The sequence below is a fragment of the Scomber scombrus genome, chromosome 6 (genome assembly GCF_963691925.1).
Source record: "Scomber scombrus chromosome 6, fScoSco1.1, whole genome shotgun sequence".
NCBI classification, from domain to species: Eukaryota; Metazoa; Chordata; class Actinopteri; order Scombriformes; family Scombridae; genus Scomber; species Scomber scombrus.
The window spans coordinates 5,941,550-5,957,151 of record NC_084975.1 but is presented as its reverse complement, the minus strand read 5'-3'; the positions used below and the strand labels follow the sequence as shown (position 1 = coordinate 5,957,151).

Below are 15,602 nucleotides of genomic sequence, written 5' to 3'. Positions count from 1 at the left end.
CGATTTGTAATGTGAAAACAATGACCTTATGTATAACACAGCATAATAAATATGATGTATATCAATAATTTATCAGTTTTTTTAGAAATATATTTTGAGCATCTAAACTGTATAAGATACCTTAACATTTGTCTAGAACACAGCACCAAACTCCGTTCAAAATCTGCAGCATTTTGTGAATCCTCGGCAAATGTTAAATATGTAAGAGCATGTTATTGAATATAAAGGACAAAAAAAAAAAAAACATAGCCACGTAACCTCAAATGCACATTAAAAAAACTGCTGACAGGCAAATATGAGCTGCAGCTGTGAGGTAGGTTTGATCATACGACTCAACACTCGCACATAAAATGTATTAAACATAAAACGACACACAAAAGCATTACCTAACAGACATTACCTGTGCTTAACTCAAACTGTACCTCTTTAAAAAAGCTTGTTCTGGAGCTGTGCTGCTGTTTAGTATCCTCTCTTCAATAAACGGGAAGTTTGTCATTCATGGATCATATGACACACACTGCCGCTAGAAAGCAGGGACACGCCCACATGCACACCTCACCTCTCCATTAAGCCTTCCCCAGCAGACTAAGTTTACCTTATCAGTCTTGTTCTACAGCAGGAATATGCAAAACTTTAAACAGACATTAAGCCTTACATACTGTTCAGGGTCAAGTTTAACCCCTTTTCCCATTTTACAGCTGTAAAAACACCCTATACATATTTCTTTTTAGACAGACTTTTCCCAATGTGGTCCACAGTATACAGAATTATACAAAAATAGAAATTAAATGCATTTAAAAACATATGTATGCAGCTGATACACATTTTTATATATGTAAATGTACAATTTTACCTGTGTTTATTTAAAGAAATCTAAATCAGCATTCAAACATGTTGTATTCATCATATTCTATAAAATGTTCCCCTGCACCATAAAATACTGATTGTGAATGTCTTTTTTCCATAAGATTAATAAACCATTTATTAATGACTGATGGTGAATTTATGAATGTGAACTTGTGTAAAGACTAATTATGAGTCAGAATATGGACAGTATGAGTAATCTATCTCAATGCATTTACATATCAAATCTTCATTTGAATGACAAGTTGAGAGCATAATTTCATTCAACAAAAAAAAAATCACTTTCTTGCAGTGATTAATAAGATACAAGTATGCACACAAATATATGAGTGTAAATCTGACTCAGTTTATTATTTGTACACGTAATTAAACCATTGCTACTGTTATTACCGAATGGAAAATGAATAAGTAATAGCAAAACCACCCTCCACATTGACTGTAAATACCATACCAGGTGTGTCACACATATACCAAAGGATCCACTCCGGCCCACTGGATAACTTTGCAAAGTATTAAAATTACAGAATACTTTAAGTCCAAATTTTCATTAAAACACACTGCTATTCTGGCTTATTTTTGCTCGCCATTCTCAGTCAAGTCTTCTGATCTTCCTGTGGACATTAAACTTCAGATAATGGCCTTGCAACCTGATTCATATTTAAGGGACACATTTATCAATATCTCTTTCCAGCCCTGTCTGCAAAAAAATTGTACATGTTTGGGACGAATTATCTCCTCTTTCTTAAGGCACCTCAAGGCCTGTTCATCTGTTTTGTTAATAGATGTTTTATTATAAAAAAAGTCATAGTACATTTTTTATATATTACGTATTATTTATAGGTTATTATGCAGTGGATTTGAGACATGAGATTAAATATAGCTGTATGTGGTCCTTAAACTAAAATGAGTTTGACTCCCCCTGCCATATACTGTCAATAATAAATACCGTAGTTACACCGATAGATGCGCAGCCCAAAACAAATATGGTTGCGCTCATAGCAGGATAAACCGAAAAAAAAGTTGAGATATTATTGAGTTATTAGTAGTTTTGTGTAAATGTATGCATGCCGAATTGAAAAATGCCTTTCAAGAAATGGCTAGAAGTTTTAATATTTGATCTACATGTTAATTACACTTTTCTATTCGCTAACAAATGTTTAAGTGTTGATCTTTCGGATGAAATACGGCGCCGCCATTCCGGGTCAATCCCGATGTTTTATAAATCGGCTGCCATCAGAGACACCAGAGGAGGGAGGGAGGGAGGGAGGGAGTTTATGAAGTGCACAGATTTCACTCTACAGCTCAAATCAATCACTACAGATGCTAATTAGGGCTTTAAAAAACACAATATTTCAGCGATTTAACCAACTTTCTACTATAACGTCTGAATCTCCATGACAACTTCCCACCCAACGCAGCGTGTCTGTGTCCTGTTTCCTCTTCAGCCAAACGAGGAGTGTTTTTCTTTTCCTTTTTTTCCCTCTCTCTCTCTCTGACCGGAGTCATATGATGTGATTGTAAGGAAGGAGGAACACGACTTGTCAGAGAGGGATCTGCTGCTCCTCACCACAAAACAGAAACAACTAAAAAAAGCCACCGACTCCCACAAAGAGGAACGTTTGTGAGTCAGAGGAGAAAGTTAGTTAGCTTAAGCTGCTGCGCACTGGGGTGATGTAAACAGAGCCGAAACTGCCACACTGGCAGCTTTGACAGCACAGACACTTTGATGTAATGTAGCTCAGTGAGTCATGGTGACATATAAGTAATGTTTAATAATGTGTTGTAATGTTATTAGTTGTTACAGTAGCACTACTCGTCTCCCCCCATGCTGCTTCTACTGCTGCTTCTCCTGTGTGGCTAACCTTTCGTCGGTTCTGAGAGGACTGTGTACTGACTGACCCATAAATGCACGTCAAGTCGTCAGCTGGAAAACAGTATTTCAAAGATCATGGTTAACCAAGAGGAATTAGAAGAAAGGCTGAAGAAGCTGCTGGTGAGGCTGAAAACCCCACAGGAAGACAGACAACTGTGCACGCTGATCCAAATCATCCAGGACCTGCTTTTCCTGGCTCACGCAGACTGTGGTAGGAAACACATTGTTCCTGTGTGTGTGTGTGTGTGTGTGTGTGTGTGTGTGTGTGTGTGTGTGTGTGTGTGTGTGTGTGTGTGTGTGCATGATGCTGTAGTTCATAAACCCTTTTCCTGTTGGCATGTATTAATAACTGGTAGTGGGTGGAAGAAATAGTGAAATCCTTTAGCTAATGTACAGTATAAACTACTCTATTACAAGTTAAAAATGCTGCATTCATTGTATTAATATGTGTTCCTAAACTTATCATAAGTACTATGTTTGTACTTTACATTGTTATTATTGATTACTACCTTTTAATTATAACTAGGTAGGTAAGGTAGCTTAACTTAAGGGACTGATCATGTAGGTTATTTTATATGAAAATCAATGTCAGATAAATGTACAGTAGGAGTAGAAAGTAGAGTATTTCCCTCTGAAATATATATTGGAGTAAAAGTATGAAGAAACACCAAACTATGTCAACTTTAATCTTGAGTACACTTAAGTAAAGTGTAGTATTGTGTAAAGTAGAAGACTTCAACACAGTAAATATACTTTACTGCTTTAGAGTAACTTGGTTTTTACTGTAAAATAGAGAAGCTTTTACTCATCAACTCGGGTTCCTTATGTAAGGGACTTTTTTTAGAAATTAACCATTAACTATTTTCACTTTGTGCAATGTCATACTTTCATATTGTGCATTTCACTAGATGTGTCAGCTTGCTGTAGTTAGAGTTGGCTGGTAAAGACATAGTATGATGGTATGAAAACTGATGTATTACTGTAGTTTAAACCACCTAATAGCACTTACAATATTACTTATAGTATTAACACAGTACATTTAACCTATCATCATGCATTGTTTACTTTTTGTACTCAATTTCTCTTATACTAATGGATTACTATGTAATTGAAAATTTGAAAGCAGGGCAAAGGCTGTTGATCATACAAAACAGGCAATTTGATGACATTACTTTTGCCTTTTTCTCCACTATTTCTGACATCTTATAGCTTGATTAAGAAACTAATCTTCAAGTGATAAGACAGCGCTGCTTGAAGTTTAGTTTTTTTACATTGTGGTCTTGCTTGATTTGAATACTTCCTGTTTGTTTTCTCACCTGCACAGATTTATCAGTTCAAGTTTCCATAATTTGAATTCTTCTCATACTTTTATCATCCTGTTGTCTCATCACTGTTGTGAATGAGCAGCGTTCAAACAAAAGACAACCAGACTGACAATGGGATCCTTGTTATTAAGTGTGAAAGCATGCATCTCCCCTTCTTCAAAACAAACTTGTCCAGTCATGTCATGTCTATTGCTCTTTGTTGCAGCAGCTGAACTGTTTGAGGACAAAGATGTCCACAGCCCCCTCATGGTGGTGCTCTCATCCTACATCAGCAGCAGAGGAGTCCAGCAGGTACCGCAAGACATTAGGACCCCTTCATTGTGTAGTTTGTTTGTTTCTTCTTTTCATACAGCAGTCGGAAATGTACCATCTTCAACTCTGTGCTGAATTAGAGAAAGAACACTTCACTGACAGTTGTTGTAGCATCAGATTTCATGGTGCTGGATGTTAATGGAGACTAGTCACACAGATGTTTCAGTGTGTACGACAGCATCACCTGCTAAGACAGTTTGTGCTCTGTGTAGTTTCAAAGTCATTCACAGCTGACATGCCAATGCCTGATCCAGCATGTTTATCATGTCTCGTGACTGCTCTGTACTGCCGCTTATCAAAGGTGAAGCTGCAGCAGAGCACCAAACTGAAAGTCATATTGTGAGACTCGGATCAGGCTCAGCCATAACAGACTGGTTTGAAAGATAAAACAAATCTGATCCTAAATATTCTGAACATTTGCTTTCGCTTTTGTTTTTTTGGGAGTCTAGGCAGTATAATGTATGGGTTGGGCATTATGATGACTTACATTACGCCATATGTCAGCACAATATTCAGTTTATTATTGTTTAAAGTCACAAAGTAGCAGCAAAGTCTCACATTTGAGGATATACAACCAGTGAACTTTTGACATTCTGGCTTATCAGAATGGTTTCCACTTAATTGTGATATTGCTGAGCTCAGTTATCTGGGTAAAACAGTGTTTTTTTTAATGTTGAATAAACAGCCCGATTTGCCACGTCAAATATGTCATGACATATTTTAAAATAATGCTACTAAAATAATGAATACAGCTGCATACAAGTAATTTATTTGTTTTTAAGCATCACAGCAAAGATCTGATAGGATCAATAGGGTGCTTTGTATTTGTCAGTTGATCTTTCTTCTGCTACATAACATTTTGGTGGAGAAAGATGAATGCTTTTCAGCTGAGTCAAGTGATTTAATTTCTGGGTCAGCAGTCAGGGCAAGTTGCATGGAAAATTATCTCTGGCATATTAAGGTGAAAATTGCAAAAGCATTTAGAAGATATGGCGCCTGTGTCTTTGCTCTGTATGTTTTCTTCTTTTATCTAACTATCTAACTGAGTGTTTAATATCAAACTTTCTTTCTACAGGTGGGTTGGTCGCTGCTGTGTCGGCTGATTGAAATATGCCCCGGTACGCTCGACCAGCTGGCCAAACCTCTGAAAGACGCGAAGGACTGGGAAGTACTGGGAGTGCACCAGTAAGTAAAGACCTACTTGTTTGGTGCTTTACGTTTAATGCACTATGTCACACCACCCTAGTGACTTGTGTCACATGAAGTTACATGACATAATCACACCAACATAGTCATCCAGATTACATGGCATTCAAGTTCAAAAGAAGCCATGAAGTCGTTCAGTATGTACATATATGCACATATATATGTCATTAAAACCTTTGACACATATTTTGGCCCTAACTGGGGTTATAATATAATTTGTGTGAATTTGTGTAATATGAGCTTTATATAGAGTGGATATAATCCAGTTGCAATCCTCATGCTCAGAATTTCTAGATGCAAAAGCATCATTTCACATTTGAGTTGGACATGGGAAAATCTTTTTTGTACTTGGACAAAGTACGGTTCAATTTAAAGAGTCTGTTTTTCTGTTTAATAGATTTCGGTTCTTACGTGGTACTGCATCATTTTGCCTGCTCTCGTTTTCAGTTATCACTTCCTGTTCATTAACAGGAGCAGTTCTGGTTATATTGTGGTTTCACGCATTGTCAGTTTAACATTTCTTTTCCCTATCACATTTTCAGTTCCTTTATCTTGTCCAAAGCACTTTGTATTCAATAATGCCATTTGGTTTATTCAGTTCTCTACTAAAGCCCAACTCACACCTGTATCTAGTTTCTGATAGTGCTTTGACTGGTTTAAATAAATAATATACATGATAAAAATGCAGGCTACTAAATCAGAATCTGTAACTAATTATATACATGTAAATATAACACATAATTACATTTCCTTAAGTTTGAAATAGTCAGACTTGCTATGTACAGTGTGTACTCAGACAGGAAAACTTTCACTTGGATCTTAGTCCAGACTACAGCTGTGGTTGATTTTTTTGCTTGTACTGATGTGTTTTCCAGGCAGATCCTGAAGGTATTGTCTCAGTTCAGGACTGACTGCAGAGTGACCATGGTTGGACTCCGAGCCCTGGCTCTCCTGCTAAGATCAGGTACACTGCTACACAGGAGCTATGTTATAAAGCACAAATGTATCACTCTTGCAAAAGATATAATGCTGGAATGAGTGAAATAAGTTTGAAATATTTGATCAGGGCAGCAGAACCACAGAAAGGTGTATGTGATTACTTTTTTTTTTGCTATTAAATCAATGTAAAAGAAAAAAATGTATTAAATCAAGCCAAAAAAACAAGAAGAACTGCAGCCCATGCGTATAAGTTTATGCTGCTCTATTTTCCATGTCTGGTTAGTGGGGGTTCCCCTTTTAAAGGCAGCTGTCTGTCTGAAGTTTATTTTTTGACCAACATTTCAATCTGTTTCCTTAAGTACTCTCTGGGGTTATTCTCATTTATGATCTCCGGTGTGATGACCTATTTTTTCATGATGCTTGCTGTGATGTATAACTTCTGAGAAGGGCAAAGTTTAACTAAGCCATGTATCTTATGGGAGGGATTTACAGATGAACTCATTATACTATCACAATATTCTTCCTATGATTACAATACATCACAACAAATGCGATTCTGCTATACACGATATATCACTAAGAAATAATTTACAATATATCAATTATTTCAAAGGGCAGGAAATCAGTTTGTGCCTCACACAGAGTTGCTGGTAGCATTTAAATGTCTTAAAAGAGACGCAGAGGTGACGTCAAGCTAATAACCCAAAGATTTATTCCTTTATTATGGCAGTAACCACAACGCATGACCCACTGATAATTAACTGCTTACTATATTTCAGAGCTCGTTTACAAGAAATTCAGGGCTGACGGGTGACGACAGTGGACTAAACATTAACAAGATAAAGAGCAGCCGCTACGTCACTCGCCCACAGACACACACACACACACACACCCCGAAGAGCCTTTTGTTGTAGATCCGCTAGGTCAACTACAACACAAGCACCACACAGAAACTTGTACAGAGGGTCATGAATCTTTTTGTAGTGACTGTCAAAACTTCAGCAGATTCTGTTTGTCCAGTGTGGACATGGAGAATCTTACAACAGCTGCTCATTGATGGTCATTTCGCTTGCATTTCTTCTCCGTTGTTACATACAATTGCCATTCATCTTATCGTCACCAGTCTGTTCAGCGTCTCCACAAGGAGGCGGAGGATAGTGATGCTCTGGTAGTGGTACGCCAAAGTAGCTGAGTCAACTCTGAGTGGTCCAATGATTTAAAAAATGTATTGATACTTGGTGACAGCGTATTGATAATGGTTTGCAAGTGGAAATATTGTGAGATTTTGCAATGTCTTTTTTTTCCTTTTTGGTCCCATCCCTGCATCACATACTTTGAAAACTGCCCTAATTTGTCTGTTAAAGTACAATGTCAGTGGCCAATAATTCAGAAGAAATATTTACCTAATTTACCTAAAGTGCTTGCTCATGTGGGAATGTTGGGTCTATTTCAATTAAATTAAGAATACAGTCTAGACCTGCTCTATGTGTAAAGATTACTTTTGTTGTGATTTGGCGCTATATAAAAAGGGATTGATTGATTGATTGATTGACTGATTGATTGATTAATCATATCTGCATTTGTTAAGAGATATTCAATGCTTATCATATATGAAGTTGTAAAACTAAACTAAACTAAAAGTTTGAAGATAATATACAGAAGGTAATCTATATGTGACAAAATGGTTATTGGATATGTTGAAAATAATAATTAGTTTGTGGCTCTGTTCTTCATCTCTTTTCCTTTGTTGACTCTAAAATTACAATTCCTCGATGTGAGGCTCAAATAAGTGATTTTTATCAGAACTTGGATCAAGTCAATGGTTTGCATTGTTTTGATTTTTTGTACGTTGTCACATAGACAATGTTCCTCTGCTGGTGCTGGAGGAGGAGGAGGATGTGTTTGGCCTGGTGGTGCAGGCGATGAAGACATTCCCCACCAGTGAAGAAGTGCAGTTCCAAGGCTGTGGCGCTCTGCAGTTACTCCTGGAGACAGGTGATCACATACACACTCTAACCTCCTGCATACTAACATGTAATATGTATATTACATGTTTGTTGTTATTTTTTACTATTCACTTTGCTGCTGTGACGCTGTAAATTTCCTTATCGTGCGACTAATAAAGGATTATCTTATCTTATCTTATATTATCTTATGTACTGTCCGTGTCTGAATATGCTACTGTAGGCATTCCCTGTTGTGTAGCAGTGTATTTGAGATGCTTCTAGCTCTCTATAGTTGCATCATCACAAACTATGAAACTTATTTTAATTATGGCACACATGCACTGTCTGACTTTTAGTATAATACGTATATAACAGTTTATAGGTCCTGAGGGGCTGTAATGTACAATACAAGCCAAACATATTAAGTTTGGCCTGAGAACAGCAGTAGGAAAAAGGCCACGTTGTTACTCCAAGCAAAAATGGCTTCTCCTTTGCACTGTGGTCATTTTAGGACATCTTGGATTAAATTTGTCAGCGTCAGCTCTACATCATCAGACATGTATCAACTTTGATTAGTCTAGACAAATCTGGTCGTGTGGCTCAGGTCGTATCTGTTTGATAACACTTTGGGATCGAGAGTCTTAGCATAGAGGAGGTTCTGTTGCTGTACAGATTTTGGAAAATGTGTGATCTATGATACTGACTTAAACTGTTCTCAGGCTCAGGTCTGCTCTAAACTGAGCTGAGAGAGTATTTCAGGCTTATTATATGGTGACCTATAATACACCTACAATTATGCACTACTCTGTAAACTGCTTGATTTGAAGCCTTTTTTGTGCCCTGAATCTTTGTGGTTCTCGAGTAAGAGAAAGTGCACATTGGCATAAAGATTACATATAATTACATGATGAAAGGACACCATCAATTTGGTCAAACTCAAAATATACTGTAGGTAGCTATCTTCTCTTTATATGTAACATTAGCATGTAGCCTGCTAGCAAACAGCAATTTATCAGATTAGCTTTAGTTAACAAACCATATATTAACAGTGCTTAAAAATACAATATATGAAATAAATATATAATAGTCATAACTTTTACATTATCACAAATGGCCAGCAGTGTACACTCAGAAGAGAGGATGCTAGCTTTTTCACAGTTTGCATTAATATTGGTGTTAAAAAGTGCAGAAAATTAACACGCTGACACGATTTCATGCTAACGGTAGTATAACATTTATCAGTATTACATTAATAGTATTTATTAGTATAACATTTAGCATTTTATATCGGTTTACTTGAACGTTACCATACACTTCTGTAGCTGAATGTCCTTTCTTGTGTCTACTGTGTGTGTAGTGAGCGATGACCACCTCGTAGAGTTTGTGGAGAACCAGGACCATGCTGTGGTTCTCACGGCTCTCCAGAGTTTCCCGGACAGTCCGGATCTGCTCCTGCAAGCCATGAAAGTGCTGCTTCCACTGGCTTGCCCTGGTATGAATTAACAATTAACACCCCAGTAAACATATGAAGTCTAAAGAGGAACTGGAGCACTATTGATACATGGATTATAAGAGCTGGCCCAAAAATGGCCTCCATTCAGTCCTATGAGAACTGCTTAGGTGTCACTTATGCCAAAAAAAGTTTGTAGCTTCCAGGTTTACTTCTGCATTATGCAGCCCGCTGAATATGCAAAATGGTGTTTCCCCTGCTGGCCACACCTGTGAGTTCCCAGTCAGCCCATAGACTTTACAGTGTGATGATGCCACCGATTTTTAAATCACTTTTCTTGGCTTGAGGAAGGTTTTATACATATAAAACCTCCATGGATCAAAACTTCATAATATAAAGACTCATAATTGCTACACACTGATCATGAAGGAAGCCGATTAAACATCAACCCTTCTCCCCATTTCACATGGTCTATTTCTAGCCTCGCTACCAGAACCTGACGTCAGTGTAACCCTTTTTGAAACAGTCTTGATGTAAATCAGATTATAATTTGAACTGCAACAAATACGTGTAAAGTCGGGCAGCTGCAGTGTCAGAGCATTTATTTGTGTGCTTGTTGAAAATAGTAAAATCTCCATTGAAATACCCTCTTGATGAGTGAATAACTGTGTATTTGATATCCAAATACATTGTTATGTAATAGATAATTGGGTTGAAGTCGCTAACATTTCCAGGAACATTTATTCTTATCTTAAATTTTTTGAAATACAAATTCAATTATCAGAGCGCAGGAAGGCCCCTACTTTGGGTTTTAGTCCAAATGTGTCCAAAATATGTGAGCGGGAAATTTTACAGTAGGATAGTAAACAAATGTCCATGCTTTTTTTGTTATTTCTGTACTGCTTTTCTTGTCACTGGTGGCCTTACGCACATAAAATAAAGTTTGAAAGTATCAGCTACTTTCCACAAAAATATGTTTAGCCCCATTAAAAACAGCAGCCTTGTTTTCTGTGGAGAGAAACACAATCACTTATCAATAATTTTATGGTTGGATGATGCATTCTGACAGATTAACAGATTAGATTAGTTTTAAATGCTCTAAACTCTCATATCTTCCATTTTAGCTTGTCACACTTACACAACATCAGACATCAGACCATACATTTTTTCAAGGAAAGATGTGCCGACATATGATGATGATGACGATGGTACAAAAAAAATTCTTCAGATGAAACAGACACTTTGCCCAGCACTGAAATTCTAATGAGTTGGAGAATGTATGCATGAAAAGCCGAGCTGTAGATGAAGAAGAAGTGGAAAAGTGGACATGACTAAGTTTCAGTCATGAACATTTTTTCCACTTTAAGCCCTTTTTTTCACAGATGTACGATTTCTCACGGTCATGGGGGGATTCCAGGCTATTTGGAGATATCAATCTCGTTCATTTGTGAAGGACTTTCTCTGACCTCCTGATTTTCTTCCTTTTTTAAAAGCAGATTTTCCCTTTTTTATTTTTTATTTTGTCCCCAACACCTATTCTTTGTTGATTTAAGGACACTGAAAAAGTATGTTTGTGCTGCTCATCCATTCTTATGATCGTTATGTAATTCAGACTATACGTTTTTACATTTCTAGATATGTACAATCTTGAAATATCAGCGAATACTTTGATTTCTGACTAAAATGATTAAACCAAAATATTAAGATGAGAATTTGAAATGCAAATCCAACTTGTGCTGCTTTGAGCTTATAAGCTTTTCTCCTTCAGGCAGTAACGTGGAGATTTTGATGTCGGGAGGCGCTCGGTGCTACAGCGTACTCATCACAGCCATGGACGCCTTCCCGGAGGTGGAGGAGCTGCAGGAAACGGCCTGCTGCCTGTTCAAGAGGTTTACATCAGGTCAGACTCAGATGTCCATTCTTCTGACAACAAATAGTTATATTTATGGCCTATTTCAATACCTTAATTCAACTTTACAATGTAATGCAATAATATAATTATTCAGTGGTGTTGTTTGTAGATAAATTGAGTTTCTCCCACCAATCAAAAGGTTACACGATACCAAAAAATTCTTCCCAGCATTTCCTTGTAGTTAACTTGTTATTCAATAAATTGGCAGGCAAGTTTTAAGTTGAAGTGATCATGGTTTGGTGGTCAATCTAAAGTTTTAAGTTGTATGTATCAAGACGTCATACTTAAAAATGTTTAAGTATTCAAAATTATGTTTTGGTTACCTATTTCTTTAGTTTACTTCAGTAGAACCAGTGTAAAAACTCTCAAATGCACCCTCATATCAATGAATAACTTTGGAGTTCACTCATTGACAGTCAGAGATGATAACACTGTTTGCGGAATCGATGAATCCTCACTATCAATGCATTAATGTTTGGGTTTTATCCCTTCTGATAAGCTAACGTGTTGACAGATTGAGATTGAAGAGGTCAGTATGAATGAGGGTGCGCTCGTTTTGTGTCATCATGCAGAGAGCTACTACAACATCCTGGTGTTGAACGGCGTCCAGAGGGTTGCGGTCAGGGCCTGTCAGACATTCCCCGACAACGCCACGCTGCAAGCTGCCGCTCTGTCCTGCCTGGCTGACCTCAGTGAGAACACACACACACACACACGCACACACTCACACATGCTATATTTAACTAATTTATTTATGTCCACACAGATGGATTAGTGATAGAGACAACAGAACAATGGCTTGACCTTATCATCGACACATGGCAATATTATACACAAGAAGATAGATTATATTGGGTTACTAAAACAGCACATTATCTATGTATAGAGACTAAACATACTTGTTGATTGATTGCCTCGACTCACTCAACCCACTCCTATGTGTTGAACTTTTACTGTGATTACATTATCTTTCACACAGTGTCTTTTTATCTGTGACCACAGGGGGGCACCACATAGGACATTTGCACATTCGACAGAATCAAGATGTGGTTTTAAAATGTGTAAACTTTCAGTTTTTGACTTTGTCACCAAGAAAACAAAGCAAACTTTGTTAGCTGTCATATGGATCAGTAATAAACAATATTACAATATTAAACAATAACATACTTACACACACAATCAATGCATCATTGAGGTAGCAATGATTGTGGTTTTAGAAATGCAGTGAGTAGTTGACAGTCACCTTATGTAGCCCACATAACATCATCTGAAATGCTTTTAAAGGTTAGATTAGGTCTTGTAATGACATGATATTGTCTCCCTCTATCAGCTGCAACCATAGTGCAGAACAAAGCAGTGGCCGAGCAGGGTCTGGAAGAAGGAGAGGCGGAGGAGAATAGGGGTAAAGAGGAAGTGGAGGACATGGGCCTCGGCTGGATGGAGATTTGCTGTATAGCACTGGAGCTCCACGCTGCTGAGCCAGCAGTTCAGGTCAGTCAAACTTCTTCTAGTCATCCAGCTACAGCAAATATTTAACTGGTATTGTTTGAATAATCAAATTCTGTCACTGCTTCAGGAAGCTGCAAGCTGGGCCATTCACAATCTGTTACTGCACGGAGCTGGAGTGAACCACTCAGAGGAGGAGCAAGATGAGAGGTACACAATGAAACAATGTTATCTACAGATATTTAATACTGTTAAAGGTGCAGTGTGTAGGATTTAGTGGCATCCGGTGGTGACGTTGCAGATTGACTGCAAATCATGCAAAAAAGCAAAAAGCCCTTCCTAGATACAGTGTTTGGTTTGTCCATTCTGGGCTACTGTAGAAACATGGAGGTGCAACATGGTGGGCCTCCATGGAAGATCTGCTCCATCTGTATATAATATGGGCTCATTCTAAGGTAACAAAAACCCAATGATTTTATTTTCAGGTGACTTTGCACAAATTAAAACAAACTTATGAATATTATATACCATGTCAGCCAAGTCCATTCTGCTAGATGCTACTATATTCTACACACTGCATCTTTTAAGCACTTTTTTGCACTGCTAGTGGAAATTTGTTGCAATCAATAAAAATCATAGCAGAAAAACAAATGGGGTAATGCCTTCTCTTATAATCAAAAAACTGTGGAAATATGACATGTTAGGATTCATGAATGCTGCATGTCGAGCTATGCATGTCATGAGGAATGTTTCTGAAATGCATCAAAGTGTCACATGAGGAAATGTAATGATGGTGTGGATACTGTGTGGTTGCTTTCAGGACTCCTGTTCACAGACAGTTAATGGCGGCCATGCTGCTCCACTCCTCCTCTCCCAGTGTGTTTAAAGCTGCTACCTGTGCCATCGCCACACTCATCACACACAATGGTGAGTCTTCAGCAATATCCCTGCACACAGAAATGATTCACATAAGCAGGCTCTAAATTTAGTCAGTCTTATCATCTTTAATATGTTTTTCTGCAAAATAATAATCCCCAAAATAGGCACACTGATAATAACTATGTATACTGATCAGAGACAGAGTGCAGTGAGGAGGGATGATGTTTCCTTGATAGTAAGTCATGTAGTCAGCTGTCAGTACTGTGTTGTTGGTTAGTGCAGTCACTGTTTGTTCTGCTTGCAGGTAAGATGCGTTCCCTGCTGCTGTCCAGTGGCCTCCACGTCAACATAGTGGAGATGATGAAGAGACATTCGACTTCAGAAGAGGTTTCCATCAGCGCCTGCAAACTGCTGGGCCTCCTCTTCCAGGGAAGGTTAGGACAAACATGGTTTCTAAGTGTAGAAAAATTCACTCCAAATGTGAAACACAGGCAGACAGAGGGCAGTTTGTTATTTCTTTCAAATGATAAATCTTTGTATTTTTCTTTTCAGTTAAGTTTTTATCTCACTCTTTACTTTTCTGATTGCGCGTCAATTCCTATGCATCCACATACACTCACTTCCGTTCTACCGCTCTATCATCAGTTTATTTCTCATTATTTTTTAAGAAGTAGAACAGAAGTGAGTGTATGTGGATGCGCAGCGATTGATGTGTTGTTGCAGAAAAGTGAAGAGTAATAAATGTGTGGCCTTCCTGTTCAAGCAGCGGAGCCTCCATGTTTTTATTTTTCAAAGCATTTCTCAGTATTATGTAATAAACATTGTACAACAATTGCATATTTCAATATACAAAGACAATTACATTCATATTTATTTTGGGATAAAGTTGACTTTTCTGTTTCTGTAGGACGGCCAGTCTGGATGAGCTGACCATGGCCATGAGCCAGATCCTCATCTCCATGAAGGTCCACAACTTCCAGTCGGAGGTGCAGCTGGAGGCTTTGCAGGCCAGCCTGGTCTTCCTCTGCCCAGGTACATTTAAGTGTCTTTACTCATTTATTCCTGTCAGCATCTTTACTTAGTGTTGTTATTGTAGTGCACGATCCAGAAGTAACCTGCCAGATAAGATTTTTCTGATTAGTTATTTTAGTGACTTCTTCTTCTCATTTTCTTTTACTTCCTGATGACTATTTATGCTCATGTAAAGTTGCATGTTTGTTATTCTCTAGAAAGAGTTACCAGACACTGCCACCCAGCCAAAGGCTCCATCAATTGGTCACATATCTGGATAATGTAAAATGAGTCGCTGGTAGAGACAAAGTCAAAGATAATTTTCACCCAGCTTTGCAACTTTCTGGAGCTTTCTAGTCTCTTTTAGCTCATTATCTACTTTATTCTCAGCACTCTCATCAGCCATATCTCCAGCTGCAGCAGACAGCTGTTTTCAGCA

The 15,602-nt window shown here is 37.8% G+C and overlaps 1 protein-coding gene across 1 annotated transcript in view; it reads left to right on the top strand.

The window, feature by feature from the left end:
• Positions 1–2,812: 2,812 nt before the first annotated feature.
• lrrk2 (leucine-rich repeat kinase 2) overlaps positions 2,813–15,602 on the top strand; it is a 35,734-nt gene continuing 22,944 nt past the window's right edge. Inside the window, exons 1-13 of the mRNA XM_062420593.1 lie at positions 2,813–2,948; positions 4,268–4,353; positions 5,450–5,559; positions 6,456–6,544; positions 8,380–8,514; positions 9,823–9,957; positions 11,684–11,815; positions 12,355–12,519; positions 13,158–13,318; positions 13,404–13,483; positions 14,094–14,200; positions 14,457–14,586; positions 15,060–15,184. Of these exons, the coding sequence (XP_062276577.1) occupies positions 2,813–2,948; positions 4,268–4,353; positions 5,450–5,559; positions 6,456–6,544; positions 8,380–8,514; positions 9,823–9,957; positions 11,684–11,815; positions 12,355–12,519; positions 13,158–13,318; positions 13,404–13,483; positions 14,094–14,200; positions 14,457–14,586; positions 15,060–15,184 (1,591 nt within the window). The remainder of the gene's footprint in view (positions 2,949–4,267; positions 4,354–5,449; positions 5,560–6,455; positions 6,545–8,379; positions 8,515–9,822; positions 9,958–11,683; positions 11,816–12,354; positions 12,520–13,157; positions 13,319–13,403; positions 13,484–14,093; positions 14,201–14,456; positions 14,587–15,059; positions 15,185–15,602) is intronic.